The sequence below is a fragment of the Lolium rigidum genome, chromosome 4 (genome assembly GCF_022539505.1).
Source record: "Lolium rigidum isolate FL_2022 chromosome 4, APGP_CSIRO_Lrig_0.1, whole genome shotgun sequence".
In the NCBI taxonomy this organism is placed as follows: Eukaryota; Viridiplantae; Streptophyta; class Magnoliopsida; order Poales; family Poaceae; genus Lolium; species Lolium rigidum.
The window spans coordinates 147,144,931-147,161,425 of NC_061511.1; the positions used below are offsets into that span (position 1 = coordinate 147,144,931).

Below are 16,495 nucleotides of genomic sequence, written 5' to 3' on the forward strand. Positions count from 1 at the left end.
CTCAGACCGCCACCCCATAGGCCGCCGCTGCTGCCGGCCCCGGACCTGGCCCCGGCCCCGGCCTCGACGGCGGTGGCAGCTCCCCTTCCGTCGAACAACGAGGGGGAGGAGAGGATTTCCGCGACGGTGTTCCATGGGAGGTGATGAGGCGCCGGTGGAGGAAGCCGGGCGACACGGCTGCTTGGCCAGGCCCTCATGCTCTTCGTCGGTAGCCATGGAGGAGTGGGTGGAGCGGTGGCTGCCTCCGCCCCCGGTGGCGGTTCGGCGGCGGTACGCATAATCCGCATCACCGTCCTCTTCCCTGGTGATCCGGCAGGAGGGACTGGTGGCGTGGGGGTTGCTGGTCTTACTTTGTTTTGGTGGCGGTCCTCGGGTTTCTCGCAAGCGAACATGAAGATGTACCGGAGGCCAGTTTGCCTTGATCTGGCTGGAGAGATGAGTTCCGGAAAGCTCCGCCGACGAATGGAACAATGCATCTTTTGACTGGAGTTTGCTGGATCGGATGGTATTCGGTCACGCGCACCCATGTTTTTAATCCGACCGTTTGGTTCCGGAGGGAGCGTCGCGAAGCTCTATTCTGTGTTGACATCAACTGACTTTTTGTTCCATGGTGAAGTTAGAAGAAGGAATATCATGAAGGCCGGATTAGTGGATTGGCTAAAGGAGATTCGAGTCTCCGTGACGCTGAGAGACTTGCTTGGCGTTTCGGGCTCCGCAACAGTGGTGTGCAAGTGGGGGCGGCAGCAGAGGTGAAGTTCAGAGTCTTACCTTTCAGGGTGAAAATCCAAGGCCTGGCCTTAATTGGTTGTGCCTTGTAATGACCTCGTTGGAGGCATTGTTTTGAGAGTGCGGAGTATCTTCAGGGTGAAAACCTAACACTTTTGATCGGGTGATGATGGTGCTGGTGCACTGTTACCTTCTTAGAGGCGTCGCTTTTGAAGAGTCTGTATTTCAGGTGTTGTCACGGTGGTGGTTGTATTGCTGTTGCTAGGTCTAGAATGCTGTAGTGGGACTTTTATTTCTTAGTTTTCTTTTATCTTTTTTGGCTATGTGCATTCGTACTGCCACAGGGTGAGGCGTTGTTGCAGAAGCTGGATGTAATTGGTATCTTTTAATATTAATATATAATCCTTTTATAAAAAAAAAGAACTCGCGTAATGGAAAAATCCTACTACTTAAAATCCTCAGAGACCGTCTTTGCTACCATATCCTGGTACTTCATTAGTTGATGCGTGATTTTAAGAACAAATTTGATAGCACAACGTTTTTTTTTTTTGAGGGGCCATCAGCCCATGAGTTCGCGCAAGCCAGTCCAACTAGCGCTGAGTGCTACTAACATTCGTTAAGCAGCAACGTAAGAAAAAAAACAGCCATTACGTAACAGGAGGAACATCGAAGTAATAATCAGAGAAGTAGCTGTCATAGTACATCAGAGTCTCAGCTCAAGCCGCTGATGGTACAAGCGCAAACAACCTTCCACCTTGTGAATTGTGTGATGATTCAGACAAACCTACGCGCCCTCGCATCTGGATACTGGCAAGTTCGCATATGATTAACTCTGTCTGCAGCTTAACGATGTCGCAAACTTGCATCTTTTTTTGAACATAGCGAACTTGAAATTGTTCCTTCCTCTGTCAACTGATTCTACACTCATCCTGAGCTGGTGCGAGTCATAGACTCATCTGTCGCCTCACCATGCCCTGCACGCAGAGAGTACCAATAGATCAAAGCCTGATGGCGCAAGAACTGGACTGCGTCAGAAACTTAAAATGTAGCTTGCCACAGCTCGTATGGACCGAGCTCACAACCATGTTGCAACATGTCTGAGCGAAGGCCTTGCAGCAAAGACACGGAAAATAACGGTGGCTGCTGCCACTTACAAGGTGACTGGCCAGCCTCACTCATAAAAATGCAAAGGGCAGCTCATGATCACTGCACAGTTCTCTCATGTGTCATTGGATGGCTAAGCATCCCAGATCCTAATACCTTGTTGGTTCATGGCATTGTGATAGCCACAGGTCGATGTGCTTGGTGATCTGCTTCCTTACTGTGTCCACAGCTTCCGGGGACGTGCAGTTTGAAGAGTCACCTAGTGAAGATAATGTGAAGCATATCAGAATTAGCCTGAAGAAGATTAGTATGATGCACAATATATGATTGCAGTAGAATGTTCTACAGCATACTGAATTAACCTTTGATCCTGAAAGGAAGCTGGGGACATCCTCTCAAATCGGTACCATGTCCGCAGTTGCTACATTTAATCAAGTAAGATGGCACTGCACATGTCGTGTTACCTCGATTAGTACAAACCAAGGCGAAGGAAATCATTCCATAATTGTATAGTTTGTACATAAATGGCAAGGCTACTCATGAGATGTGAAAACATGAACAGTCCAGTAAAAAGTTGGAGGCTCACTGTCTTTAGATGATTTCTGTTTGGAAGCATGACGCCATGGATCTTGAGAGCCATTTGTGAACACAATTTTAGAAGCTGCACACAGTTATGCAAAATCAGGAAGAAGACTAGTAAATTGCATCATCAGCAGGAAAACTGGGAAAGTGCAGTAGTCATAAATTTGTAATCCATAAAGCAGAGCAACAACGGTAGACTCATGTTCACTGTGTAGGCAATGCACTGGTTAACACGGTACACAAAAGGGGCAATTGATGCAGTAGCTACATGAATACTAGGCATGGTCAGGCCATCAGGGTGCCAACTGGACTGGTGATTTTCCATTTTAGAAGTACAAATACCCTAACTGTTGCACATAACTTGATTTACTAAGTAACAAAGGAAAAGATGTGAAGTGAACAGATAAAAAGCAAGTTATGGAGACGAACCAGCAATACTTGTACCCCCATAATATAAGTTGGTCATAAACACGTCTGGATAAACGCCTTCCCCATAAACATTTTTGCACAGGTCCAAATTGTACCTGGGGTTACACAAAGCAAAATAAATACAAGTGGTACATAATATACCTGAACTATAAAACACACAACAGATAGCTGCAAAGCGTATCCAGGATATACACTGTTGTGCATTAAGAGAGTATTAAAGAATAAGCTACAGTCTGTAATAGTACAGTTTCAATTCCATATATTATGGATTTATGGTGCGAACTGTAATGTTCAAAATACTGTTAAGCAACTCTTCTTAGAGTAAAAATAATAAGAGCTTCTTACAAAGTACATAGCACATGAAAGAACAGTACACACTGTGAGAGAGGAGTATGGTAGAGTACCTTGTATTGACCTTTGCAGAACGAACACTATCTTTCTTGGGTGCCACTTGAAAATAGGCAACCTCACTACAAACTTGGAACCACCAAAGCCTAGAACCTACAAAATAATAGTAAATTAAAATTCCAGCCATGTCTGAATAACAAACAAGAGATGCCATGGTGATTCACTTGAAGCTCTTAAATGTGCTATGCTTTCTGATTTATGCCAAAATAAAAAGATTAGAGCCATCATTTGAATCAACTGGAGGAGAAACTTAGGGGTTTGCCAACTAGAAAAAAAGATAGAAAGGTCATTCAACTTCGGGGAAATCTGACTCCCCCTTAAACTTACTAGAATCATCAGGAGTCGTTTCCTTCAAATACTCCTGATCATATGAAGATACTGTTGTTTCCAATTTTTTGATGTAATAATCTCTCACAAACTGAGCATATGTTTCCTGCAAAGCGAGTACATCGAATTTCAGGCATCCACATATATATCTACAAAAATTACTAGATACCAATAATAAATCAGGTAAGAAGTGAGAATAGTCACAATAAGATAAATAGATAGTTAGAAACAGTCACATGCCAGTTTGATATGAAATTTGAATTGTGAAAAAGCCATAATACTTCAAGATTTAATTGCATTACCGTGGCTATCTTAAGAAACAGATAATCGTGTGCTTAGTTATCATTATGTAATTGCATTTTAGATTGAAATTTAATAGGAAAAAAATCTCCAAAGAGGAAGGAACACTGGCTCAAAAAGCACTCATGGCTCATCCATAATACCCACTTAACGTCATTGTACTTTTCCCTTGGCATACATAGGACTGTAGGAGGACTTGACATTTCAAAGATGTCATGTTACACTCATTGGTCAGTGTCTCTTTAGATTGTAAGAATTGGCCTAGTGTAGTTAAAGTATAAAGGCAAGAAATAGACAGATGCAACTTTATTTATTTGCTCTCATTTCCAAAAAGATTTTCAAGATGCCTAAGAAACTAACCAACCCACATGTGCTCATATATGGTTAGGTAACTACAGAGGGAATGTATTCAGTCATTTACCACCAAGTCTTTTCCATTCTTCTTTGCATTGGTTAGCGGAGAGCACACGGCATCAGGGTTCCCGTACTGGAACTGCAAAATATGATAGGTCTCAGTAATCCCCAAATTACATTTCAACGTGGCAGTAACACAGCATTACAGATTGACAGTTCATACTGTTGTCGCTGCCGCATCTGCCAGTAAGAAGAGGAAGTCACCATCATTTTTCAACTGCATGTACAGAAATCAAATCAACACCGAAGTACCGAACCGATTGGAGGTTTACTGAACACAGGTTGATTTGATCACATGAAATTGACAGTCAATTTTCGAGAAAACACAAAGGACCTTTGCGTCTCATATCATTGAAAATATAGAGTTTGGTTCAAAATGGCAGCCAATTGTCATGTACACAAGGGATTACCGTCTGTGCTCCAAACAAAGCCTTCACCGAGTGGCTATCCGACCGAAGCTGTTCGTCCACAAGTCTAGTTGTTTCCTGAAGGGCAGCTTTGCATTCAGGGCCAGCCGACTCCCCGACCTGCGTAAAAATGACCACACATAAAACTTGAATTGAGACTAAAATAGACCAGACAGCACAACGCTAGTACATCAGCAGTGGTTCAATTGAATTCATCCCACAAAAACGTGACGCCTCATGATTGATGAGCCCCCATCATCCATTCTAGTGCGCACAAACCTGCTTGTCAAAATCGGTGAAGTTGTACACGGCAAGAACCACCCCGGAGCTGGCGAGGCTTCCGCATGTCAAATGGGGGAACTTGAGCCTGAACCAGGCGCTGAGAGCCCCGGCGTAGGAGACTCCGAAGACGAACCATGGATTCTCAAATCCTGAGCTTCGGTTGTGCCGGGAATTCAATGTTTCCTAAGAGAACAAAAAAAGATTTTACAATTAAGAACAGAGAATCAGACCATAAATATATTCTCTAAGCGCATGAGCTGACCTGGTAGTACTGGCGGAAGACGGCCAGGTCGAAGAGCGCCTGCTTGGACGAGAGGAACCTCAGGTTCTCGGTGCTGAGGCTCTGGAACGGGGAGCTCTTGCCGTAGTACCGGTGCTCCGGCGTCACCACCGCCGCGCCGAACTTCTTGGCGAGCACGGCCAGGTAGTCGTTGGGGATGCCGTCGCAGGAGGACTCGCCGCAGATGCGCAGGAACACCGGGCCGGTGCCGGCGGCGCCGTGGTAGTCCAGGAACTCGAAGTACCGCTGCTTGAATTGGCGGTGGTCCTGCAGGCAAGATTCGGTTACGCCAGGGGCGTAAAAGCATATGAAAAACACACAGTGGAGTCTTCTTACGGTGGGGGAGAAGTGGTCGAGGCGTTGGTTCATCCAGCGCTCCTCCCGCGTCAGGTACCTGCCGGCGACGCCGAGGAGCTCGCCGCCGGCGAGCGGTGTCTGCTGCCGGAGCCCGAGCGGCTCGGCGCTGCGCAGGAGGAGTAGGAGGAAGGAGGCGGAGAGGAGCGAGGCGAAGCGAGCGCGAGACCCCATTGTTTCCGGCAAGAATGTCTCTTGCTGCTTTCCTTTCCCACTGGACTATCAAGTGTTTGTTTTGAAGAAACGACCACGCCGGTAACTGATTGACTAGGCATTCATGCCTTCATGGGCAGCAAAAAATTGCGCAACTACTAATTAAGATTTCGATTTAATTATACCTATTAAAACCTTTGCATTTTTAGACTACCAATTAACTCGGCGGCGGCCGCTGGCTACGGTGGTTGCAGGAAATCCTAGGGATCGTTTTGTATTTCTTGATTTTTTAGGATTTTATCTGCAAATTCAGGATAATCATTTTATCCTGGTTTGTCTTTTAGTTTCCACATGTGTTACTTCATGTAACTTGGTTTTCGATTAATGAAATATGTGGTTCTCAAAAAAAAAACTCTATGTTTTTAAAGAAAGAAATAACACGGCGGCAACGTCCATGTCCATCCATTCAAAGGATTTTTGTTCAATCGTCCAATCCGGTGCACGGCAATCGTATTTTCTTCTTAATAAAGGCCAACGACAGGGATGCCCGAGTACCAATTAGGCGATCACCAACCAGTCCACCAGCCTTCCAGTTCCAGATAATTCAACCGGTTGCCAAAGAAGTGAGTCTTGCTCTGGCATCCGGCATGGCTGTGACCAAGCTCCTTTGGCACCAAAACAAACGACACACTCGCGTGTCATGTTACAGGGATAAGGCATGAGATATCACGGAACTCTCTCATATATTCAGATATTTTCAAGCTCAGCAGTATCGATCAGGTTTGGTGAGCAATTCAGTTGCATTTACATATGTCATGATATTCTCCGCAAGTACAAACTAACATCCCTGCCCATAATATAAACCAAGATTTTGTGGCCATGGTTGTTTCAAGTAGGGGAATGCTTGAACCCATGCGGATGACCCTGACTCCGGGGAACACTTATCTGCCTGTATTATTTGCATTAGTAACAGCAATATCATGCTTGTCCGCTTTGCGCAGGTGATCAGTAAGTAGATATGCTCCATCTACTCCCCTGCGACGTCTCGCTGCCATGCCCTGAAATGTATAGACATGGTACCAATGTCAGGGACAAGAGAAAATTAAAAACGTCGACTGAATTGCGGTGCGACCAGCTGGCCCTTCAGTAACGCTCGGGGTAAATACGGTAGGCGCCTTAGCTAGAAAATGTTATGAATCGTTCAAATAAAATTATTCCACTCGTACTATAGCTGTAGAACCCAAATTCTGACCTTGTTCTTGGCATTCTGACAACCACAAGTCAATGTGATCGACGATCTGTTTTCGTACTTTGTTGAGAGATTCCGGGGGTGAGCATTTGGATGAATCACCTGACAAACAAAGAATACAAACAGCTCTTACGTTTAATCAATTGCAATAAAAAAAATACATGTTGGATGTAATCTAATTCTACGCTAGTCGCTTAGGCAAAGAATGACAAGTCACTATCCTAAAGAGGCTTTCTCCTGGAATGAAAGAAAATGAAAGACTGAACCTACCTTCAATATTTGAAGGTGCTTGAGGGCATCCAGAAAGATCACTGCAATGTCCGCAGTTGCTGCATTCAATTAAGTACGATGGCACTGCACAAATTCGAAAACTTCTATAAGAATGCTAATGTCATTAGAAAATAATCTCGCCAACCTTGCTCATAGTTGAAACATAGTTTGTTCTCTTAAAAGTTAAGACAATGGAAATATTCAAAATGGTACGAAGGACTGCACATCCTTACTTTCTTTTGATGATTTCTGCTTAGAAGCATGACGCCATGGGTCTTGAGAGCCATTTGCAAAAACAATTTTAGAACCTGCAGGGGTGTAATATATGTTTTGAGCAAATACAGTCTGACAAGCAATATAGTGTTTAATCTCAAAGAAACAGTAAATTTCAATTTTGAAGTATTTTGCCCCAAGCACTACACAAAAAGTAAAATGGCACAGGCATGTGGTGGTCTACCGCAATGGCATCCATGGATGCCTTCATCAGATGAATTTCACAATTAAATAGAGAGATAGAAAGAACTGTAACACCGAAACAGGCAACAGGATCAAAGCTAGTTAGTCAAAGGGCACACCTGCAATTCCTGTGCCTCCATAGTATAAGTTTGTCATGGACACATCAGGGTAAACTCCTTCCCCAAAAACATTTCTGCACAAGTCTAAATGGTACCTACGAACAAAAAGAAGCACAAGGACACAGAAGTGAACCCACAGTCTATAAACATAATCACATTTTTTTAAAGAGAAGATCATAAAAGGCAACTTCTTGCAGTAGCAAGCAGGGTGATAGGTAAGGGAAAGGGTGCTTGGTACGAGACACGAAACATGAGGAAAGGTATTTATAGCAACCTAGTATCAAGCTTCGCAGAACGGATGCTATCATTTTTTGGTGCCACTTGGAAAAACGAAACCTCGCTGCAAACTTGGTACCACCACAATCTATATGCTACATAGAATAAAAATTCAACAGTGAAACGCATGGTATATAATAGAACATCTGGATAGCATTAACACTATCTAATACATATGCATAGTGTTTCATTAAGAACTCTCGATGTAATATATCGTAATACTGAATGTTGAGGCAAGCATTTACAAGATTCAGCAGGAGTTGTGTTCTTTAAATACTGTTGATCATATGATGCAACTGATGCCCCAAATGTCCCAATGTAATACTTGTTCACGTAATGAGCAAATGCTTGCTGCACAGAAAAAAGATGTTAGCAAATGCCAGATTTACCAGAAAGTTATGGTAGCACGAGTAAAATAAGAGTTAAGATCCACAATGAAGTATTACATGTTAAGTAATAACACAGACGCACTTTTAAAAAACAATATTTGCAAATCAGCCCCTTTAATTTTATCTTAGCAGTTATCCAGAGGATATATTCCTCAATTACTAACAGGAATATACATTGTTTTTTCAAATGACCGTAGTACTTACCACCAAATCTGTACCATTCTTCTTTGCCTCAACTAGCGGGGAGCAGAGGGCATCAGGATTGCCATATTGGAACTGCAAATGGCAAAGGTTTTTTAACACAACAACCATGCCTATCAGACAATATAGTTAGAAAAATGGTCACGGAGCATACCGCAATAGCTGCAGCGTCTGCCAGTAGGTAAAGGAAGTCACCATCATTTCCTAACTGCAATGTACGAAATAAATTGATAAATAAATATAGAACAGCAAATGTGTTGATAATATCACATGAACATTTATGTCATCCAAAAGGAACAGTCGAACCTGTCAACGGCTAATTGGTAGTGCGCAAATCGTTTAAACTATTATGTTTCAATTCCCACATATATGGCAATTCAATTAATTTTTTGTTCCGAGAAAATATAGAAGAAATAAGAGTATCAGTAGGATAGATAGGTCAGAGATATCAAAAATAAAAACGAAGCCATAGGGTTGCAATACTTTTTTTCGAAATGGCTTGCAATACTAAATAAGAATCCTACAAAATGTTTACTGGTTTAGTATACTTCCAGCACCTATGTGAAAAAGCCCAAACTCCACCAGAGTATGGCATGGCCTCTGACGAAGTTGCACCGTCAGGACACATTAATAGTCTTTATGGAAAATCATGATTTTTATGACCACTACTGTGTGACTCAAGTTAGCACTGGACACTTGTACAGTTTTCCCCTTTCAAGTTGTTACATAATGAAACACCTGATACTTTGGCAAAGACCGTTTAGTGGCGGCAAACTCCTAAAGACTGAAGTCGTTGCATATCACATAGGACTCATAAGCTGTCGAAGAAAAAAAAACACTTCATGCTGCACAAAATTACCGTTGCTGCTCCAAACTGTTGTTTCACCGAGTTGCTGCCAGCCTGAAGTTGTCCATCAACAAGTCTTGTTGTTTCTTGAAGCGCTGCTTTGCATTCTGGACCAGCTGACTCCCCAATCTCCAGTAGTATAAATTGTATAGAAATGAACTTTAGGTACAACTGTACAAGCCACAATGCCGTAATTAATCACACAAACCAGCATGTGCATCTGTACTAACCTGTTTGTCGAAATCAGTAAAGTTGTAAACAGCAAGAACAACTCCTGAACTTGCAAGACTTCCACATGTCAAGTGAGGAAATTTCAATCGGAACCAAGCACTGAGTGCTCCAGCGTACGACCCTCCAAACACAAACCAAGGATTGTCTGCTCCTGTGCGATTGTACTTTGCATTCAATTTTTCCTTTACACAACAGAAAGATAAGCTCAGAGAAGAACAACAATTTTTTTATAGAAATAGCAACTTGTGTATTCAATGGAGCTCTAGCCTAATATAAGACCTTGTACAGGTGTTGTATAAGGATACCGAAAAAATATACCACAAGCACACCTGATAATACTGGCGGAAAACAGCCAGATCAAACAAAGCCTGCTTTGATGACAAGAACCTTAGATTTTCCGTCGTCAAACTATCAAAAGGGGAGCTCTTTCCATAATATCGATGCTCAGGAGAAACCAAAGCAGCGCCAAACTTCTTCGCAATCACCTATGCATACATTAATCCAACCCACAAGTATGTTATCGGGTAAGAGACGGAGCTACAGGATGAAACACAATGGACACAATGCAACAAATAATGTCCAATTATTCCACTAGAAATAGGTGTGGCCATGTAACTCACAGCTAAGTAGTTGTTAGAAATCCCACTGCATGAAGCTTCTCCACATATATATAAGAAGACCGGCCCATTTGGAGCGCGATGGTAATCAAGAAATTCGTAGTACCGTAGCTTGAATTGCCGATGATCCTGCATAGTAAGAGGAACATAAATCTCAGGCTAGTGCACGCAAAATAAACTACAAATGAGCATTCCCCCACCATGCAAGAGCGACATAGTATCTGTCTACCTAAAACTACGTGAGGCAGTCAGGCAGGCATGAAGCAGGGGATTACTAATAACCATGTGCTTTGCTATCAAGTAAATTCTTATAATTACTGAAGTCAGCCGACGTAATGAATCCACCAGGATCACATTTGAAATTCTCCATGGACCTAAATCCAGAGGAAAAAAAACTGCACGGTCTCACAATGCTTACAAGGAGAACAAGTTTTACAGGGGTGGCCAGGAAACAAGGGGCTTCTGGCCCAACACCAACTTGTTGTTCTTTTTTTTTTTCTGCAGGGGACACCCGATCTATTCGATTCGATCTGAGATGTCAAGTGCAGCTCAGCAGCTGGAGCCTACTTTGGTAGCCCGGTTCATGGCCACCTAACTGATGTGAGCTAGTAAATGGCGTTACCAGAAAAGGAAAGTGGCTCCCGCGGAATAAATGAAGAAATCTAGCGATTTTTCGGCATTATGAAATTCACAGATTTGCCATTTCTCCCTGTTCCCCACGGCCCCATGCTCCCGGATGACTGTTTAACACATATATTCCCCCAGAACAGATAAAGCTGTCAGATTTGCTCATAAAAAAAATCGCTGAACATAAATTCCCAGCGGCACGGAGCAACTCCCTGAAGAAACAGGCAGAGAATCGGAGAGGGTACTTAACGGTGGGGGAGAAGTGGTCGAGGGTTTGGCTCATCCAGTGCTCCTCCCGCGTCAGGTACCTGTTGGGGGCGGCGCCCAGCTGCCCGCTGCCGGCCCCCGGCGGCGGCAGCCAGAGCCCGACACCATCGGCGCCGCGCGCGAGGAGTAGGAGCAGGAGCAGGAGTGGGGCGACGGCGAGGCAGGCGGTGGCGCGGGCGGCGCGAGCTCCGGACCCCATCGCCGGTTAGCTGATCTTGCAAGCGAAGCGAATCCCTCCGCGAGCTTCTCGATTCTGAGGAGTGGTCGCACGTTTTCCTTTCCCATTTACAGACGGAAGTGAGGTAACGGCTTATGCACGAGATTTCCGCGCAGTCGTTTCTGTGGGCTGTGGGCCACCACTGGGCTCTATAAGTGGGCTGATCTTGGGCCAGTCGTGTTGTCAAGTCACTAGGCAAATGCAGAGTGTGGGCCGGGAAGAACGGGCCAGGACACTGACCACAGTCCACAACAATGATAATATTGTCCTAAGTTTGTTCTAATATTTTTTTGTCAAACAAGTCAAAAGATTTATCATTTTCATCGATTAAGAAGAAGGTTTCAAAAGGTCTTACAAACCACTTACGCGGCCACACTAGTTTATCCTAAGTGTTCTAAAATAAGTGACTTAATTTTTTTTAGATATGGATGTACATACACACTAAATACATCTAAATACATCTGTATCTAGACCCGTATCTAAATAAAGTTAAGCCACTTAATTTAGGATGCAGAGAGTATCTTAGTTTTAACAAGGTTAGAGAAAAATACACCCACTTCTTACATATACCACACCAATTAGAAATGTTTATTTGCTAAGTTAATGTGTTGTTGTGGCTTTGTTACCATTTTTTTTTTTGAAATGGATCTCATTGAACAAAACACTTGTGCGTATTCATGTCGCTTGAAGATAGTACCAACATGTTGCAGTGTTCGGTAAAATGTGTGCAGGTTTCTACACGTATTTGCTTTCAGAGTTTTCCACGCCCAGATGTTCTCCATACTCCCTTCTTTTCATAAAACAAGACCTATAAATTAGCTAGAAGTCAACATACACTAAGTTTAAATATTAAATGGACATAAATATGAACAACCACGATACCAAATCTATATCAACAGATTTGCCATAAAATATATGCATGCGATGTATTTATTCACCGTTGTAGGTATCGATATTGTCAACTATATGTTTTGTCAAATTTAGAGCATATTGATTTTTGACTAAATTTATGTGTCTTGTTTTATGGAATGGAGGCAGGGGCGGACACAGAGGGTGGGCCTAGTGGGCCGTGGCCCACTCAAAAATTTGAGGAAAAGAATTTCTACCCCTATCTTGAGAAATATTGGCAACATATATTAGAAATTTGAAAAGAATATTATAATTGGGGAGAGCAAAAAAAAAAAATTTGAGGCGTGCCCACCTCTATTTGTTTCCTGCCTCTGCCACCGAATGGAGGTAGTATCTTTGTGATGTTTTGTTCCTCTTGTTCTTCGAAAATACGCTGTGTGTAGGGGTACTCCTGATTCCGAGTTCAGTTTTTGCACAAAACATCGAAAATCCACTTTTGATCATGGGAGCATATGCTCCTGTTACCAGATAAAGCATTTTAAAATGTCAGAAAAAATCCGATCAAAAAATTTGGAAGTACATTTTGACAATCTATGTGCACATGCCAAGTTTCGAGGAAAACCAATATTTTTTCTGTTCTAGATAAAAAAGACAAGAAAATGTCTCTTGAAGAGCTCTTTTTGAGCACTGAATTTTGCCTTTTTTTACATACGACATAAGAAATGTCAGTTTGTCATGAAACAACTTTGCGAGCACATAGAACATAAAGGTGTACACCAAACATTTTTTGTCTATTTTTTTTGACATTTAAAATACATTTAAAACTCATTAAAAAATAAGAGCATATGCACGTGAGTGCAAAAAGGCATCATCCCCCAAAACATTATAAGTTCTATTAAATTTTAAGATGAATCATGCACATAGCCTTGATACTTACTGGTAGCAATTTATAGGGAAAAAGATGTATCTATGTGGCCTCCAAAAAATGATACTTGCACAATGAAATCCTTTTACTTTTACTTGGATTGTTCATCCACTCAAGTTACATACTTTCTGATTCAAGTTTGTAACTTGGTACGCACATATATGCATATATTCTCTACATTCATTTTTCTCATTTTTTTTCCATTTTATGGAGTAAGTCAGTTTACTATTAATCCGGAATGAGGAGCACACCTACGTTTCAAAAAATTCCGGTTAAATGTACCCCACATCCCAACGCGTGAGCCAAAGTAAGATGCTCGGTCACAACCGTTGCTCCTGCCGCTGCTGATGCATTGGCCACCGGGGCCCCTGCGTATGTCTGTCCCCCTCCATTCTATCGCAAGCTGGGATCAGGAACAGGTAGGGGCTGTGTCCTGTGTGTACCCTACCCGCCTACTGCTGCACCGAACTACTCACTCCGACAGTTCGGAGCACTGGAGCAGCATCCACTTGGTCCTTGCTTACTACTGCTGCTTAGGGCATCTTCAACTGGCTGACGCAAATGGATGCTGAGTGAGACCGTTTTCGTCCGTCGTGATCGAAAATGCGTCTGGATTCTGCTCCAGCGGGACGACGCAAAGTGACCGGGCCATCCGCGGCAACACAAACCTGGTCCAAGTATGTGTGAGGGTTGCGTCTCCGTGACCGCTCCACGGTCGACGGGTGTCCACCGAAACTTACGTAGGATCCGCGCGTCAGTGGCAGGGAGACCGATAACATTCCCGCCAGTGGCCATTTCCCGTGCGAAAAATCAAAATAGACCGGCGCCAGCAGTCCAAAAGTGATGGACGTCCTCGCCGCCGCAGCCACCACCATGGATTCCGAGGTAACCCTCGCACCCGCCGCCGCCCCAGACTCCCCCATAGCCACGACCATAGCCACAATGGAGGCCGTAGCTCCGGCGGAAGCAAAGTGGGCCGCCACCGGCGGCCGGGACGCTAAGCCGAAGGCGGCAAAGAAGGTGCTGTCTAAGGAGGAGAAAGGTGTCGAGGCTGCGAAGCATCGCGACCGGCGCAGGAACCTGAAGGAGAGGAATGCAGCGGCCGCCGCCCTGCAAGCCAGCCAACAGGCGTGGCAGATGCAGCTGAAAGCCGACACCGCGCAAGTAGGCCTCTATCCAAGCTTAGCGGAGGCCTACATGCTCGTCAAGCGAGAGGGGATCGCCGGTGTCGCTCCTCCGGCCTCGTCGGTGAGCTCGGTAAGTTCCCAACTGCGTCTTGGAACTCCCGCTCCCTTGCAGGTCCACGAGGCGTCGCGGTTCGCCTCCGGCGTGGCGCCGGTGCAGTTCAATGGGGCGCCAGTTCCCGACCTCAACCGGACGCCGAGAAGCACCATGGCCTCCTTTTGGACTACATATGCTGTTCATGCCTTGTTGTGCACCTTTTGGACTCCACTTTGCGCCGTACCATGTGCAAAGTGTGATGAAATTATTTCAGACATCAATTTGACCTAATTTTAGACTATAATTTCGTGCAAATTTGAGCTAATTTGAGGCTACAACCTCTTTTCCGAAACTAAACTGGCCCGCGCCGGAAATGCGTCAGCCCGCTGGAGCCACCCCCCCCCCCAAGACGCAAATGGACGCACGATCATTTTTCGCGTCCGCAGGCCGACGCAAACGGACGCTCTCAGACATTTGCACCGTCTGGAATGCATCGGCCCGTTGGAGATGCCCTTAGAACATATCCTTGCGGGTGTCTTAAGGGCCTTTTTGATTCACCGCGGCCCAATACCGTGTCTGGCGCGGTTCAATATTATGTCTGGTGTTTTGAGACCGTTCCCGCCACACAAGGATCCTTATGGACGCGTCGGATCCGACACGGTGGCAACGTGGCAATCCGCGAGCCAGCCCTGTCATCGGCACAAACCGTACGCGATAGCTTTCACGTAATAGTATCAACTGTTTCTGAGGCGGAGGCAGGTGGGACCTCTCGTCATCCATGCGCCTTCTCCATGCGTCGCGGCGGCATTATGCCACAACGGTCCTAACCGCCCTTTTGCATCGTGTCCTAAATTTTTTTCGCCGCTTTCCATGTCGTCTCCACCTATAAAACCCGTCCTTCTTTTTTTATCGCCACCACAGTCGTCCCTGTAGCACAAGACCTTTCATCCACCTTCACGAAAATATCGCGCCGCCACGCAACATCATACTCCACGCGGAGTCGCAATGGCTATGTTGTGCCTCCATGATGTCTATGCACGCTTCTATTCTTGTAGATAGTGTTGGGTCTCCAAGTGCAGAGGTTTGTAGAACATCAGCAACTTTCTCTTAAATGAATCACCCAAGGTTTATCGAATTTAGAGAGGTACATGTCGAAGATATCCCTCTCAAGCAACCATGCAATTAAGATACAAGAAGAATCTCCTATCTCCAACACACCCAATATACTTCTCCGGTGTATAGGTGCACTAGTTTGGCGAAGAGATGGTGAAATACAAGTAATATGGATGATTATAAGTGGTAATTGTAATCTGAAATAAAAATGGAAACAAGCAAACATGTAGCAGAACTGGTTGTAAACGATGTTTCAATGCTTAGAAACAAGGCCTAGAGATATTACTTTCACTAGTGGACACTCTCAACAATGATATCATAATTGAATACATAAATATCATCTCTTCACTATGCTACTCTGAACCACTCTCCGGTTGGATAACGAACACCAATTCACCGCGTAGGGCTGCAAAAACATTCCTTAAAGGTCGCGTTCCAAACCTAGGGACACCCCACTCTGTCACTTTAAGCATCTGAAGATAGTACTAACAAACACCATAATTTCATAGAGACATCCAACTCAAATTATAACTCATGATAAGTATTTCTGTAAACTTTAGCCTAAGAGACACACACGATGCGCACACTGTCACCTTCATACCGTGGGACAAGGTGCCTCCGGAGATCACATAATAAAATCACTTGAGTAGCATAATAGATGAAGAGTAACATCTACTTATTCAACTAGATTACAAAGCTCATGATCACATAAAGATCACACCTTAGGGGAGAGAGATAGATCACATAGCTATCGGTAAAGCCCTCAGCCTCGGGGGAGAACTACTCCCTCCTTATCATGGGAGTCAGCAACAACGATGAAGATGGCAGTGGAGTCGGTGCAGATGGATCCGGGGG

The 16,495-nt window shown here is 44.3% G+C and overlaps 2 protein-coding genes across 2 annotated transcripts; both read right to left on the reverse strand.

Moving 5' to 3' along the window:
• Window positions 1-1,378: 1,378 nt before the first annotated feature.
• LOC124705922 (probable serine protease EDA2) lies at window positions 1,379-5,846 on the reverse strand. Its single transcript, XM_047237604.1, has 13 exons — window positions 5,596-5,846; window positions 5,242-5,526; window positions 4,977-5,162; window positions 4,701-4,817; window positions 4,454-4,507; window positions 4,298-4,369; window positions 3,577-3,682; window positions 3,246-3,342; window positions 2,842-2,936; window positions 2,417-2,491; window positions 2,193-2,276; window positions 1,987-2,089; window positions 1,379-1,700 (listed from the first exon to the last, which is right to left on the reverse strand). The coding sequence occupies exons 1-13, from the start codon at window positions 5,785-5,787 to the stop codon at window positions 1,691-1,693; spliced, it is 1,476 nt and encodes a 491-aa protein (XP_047093560.1). The 5' UTR covers window positions 5,788-5,846; the 3' UTR covers window positions 1,379-1,690.
• Window positions 5,847-6,518: 672 nt separating this feature from the next.
• Window positions 6,519-11,570, reverse strand: LOC124705923 (probable serine protease EDA2). Its single transcript, XM_047237605.1, has 14 exons — window positions 11,299-11,570; window positions 10,425-10,550; window positions 10,134-10,289; window positions 9,804-9,986; window positions 9,586-9,702; window positions 8,881-8,934; window positions 8,730-8,801; window positions 8,382-8,487; window positions 8,135-8,231; window positions 7,861-7,955; window positions 7,519-7,593; window positions 7,286-7,369; window positions 7,019-7,117; window positions 6,519-6,824 (listed from the first exon to the last, which is right to left on the reverse strand). Exons 1-14 carry the CDS (start codon window positions 11,512-11,514, stop codon window positions 6,772-6,774), a joined length of 1,533 nt encoding a protein of 510 aa, XP_047093561.1. The 5' UTR covers window positions 11,515-11,570; the 3' UTR covers window positions 6,519-6,771.
• Window positions 11,571-16,495: the final 4,925 nt, after the last annotated feature.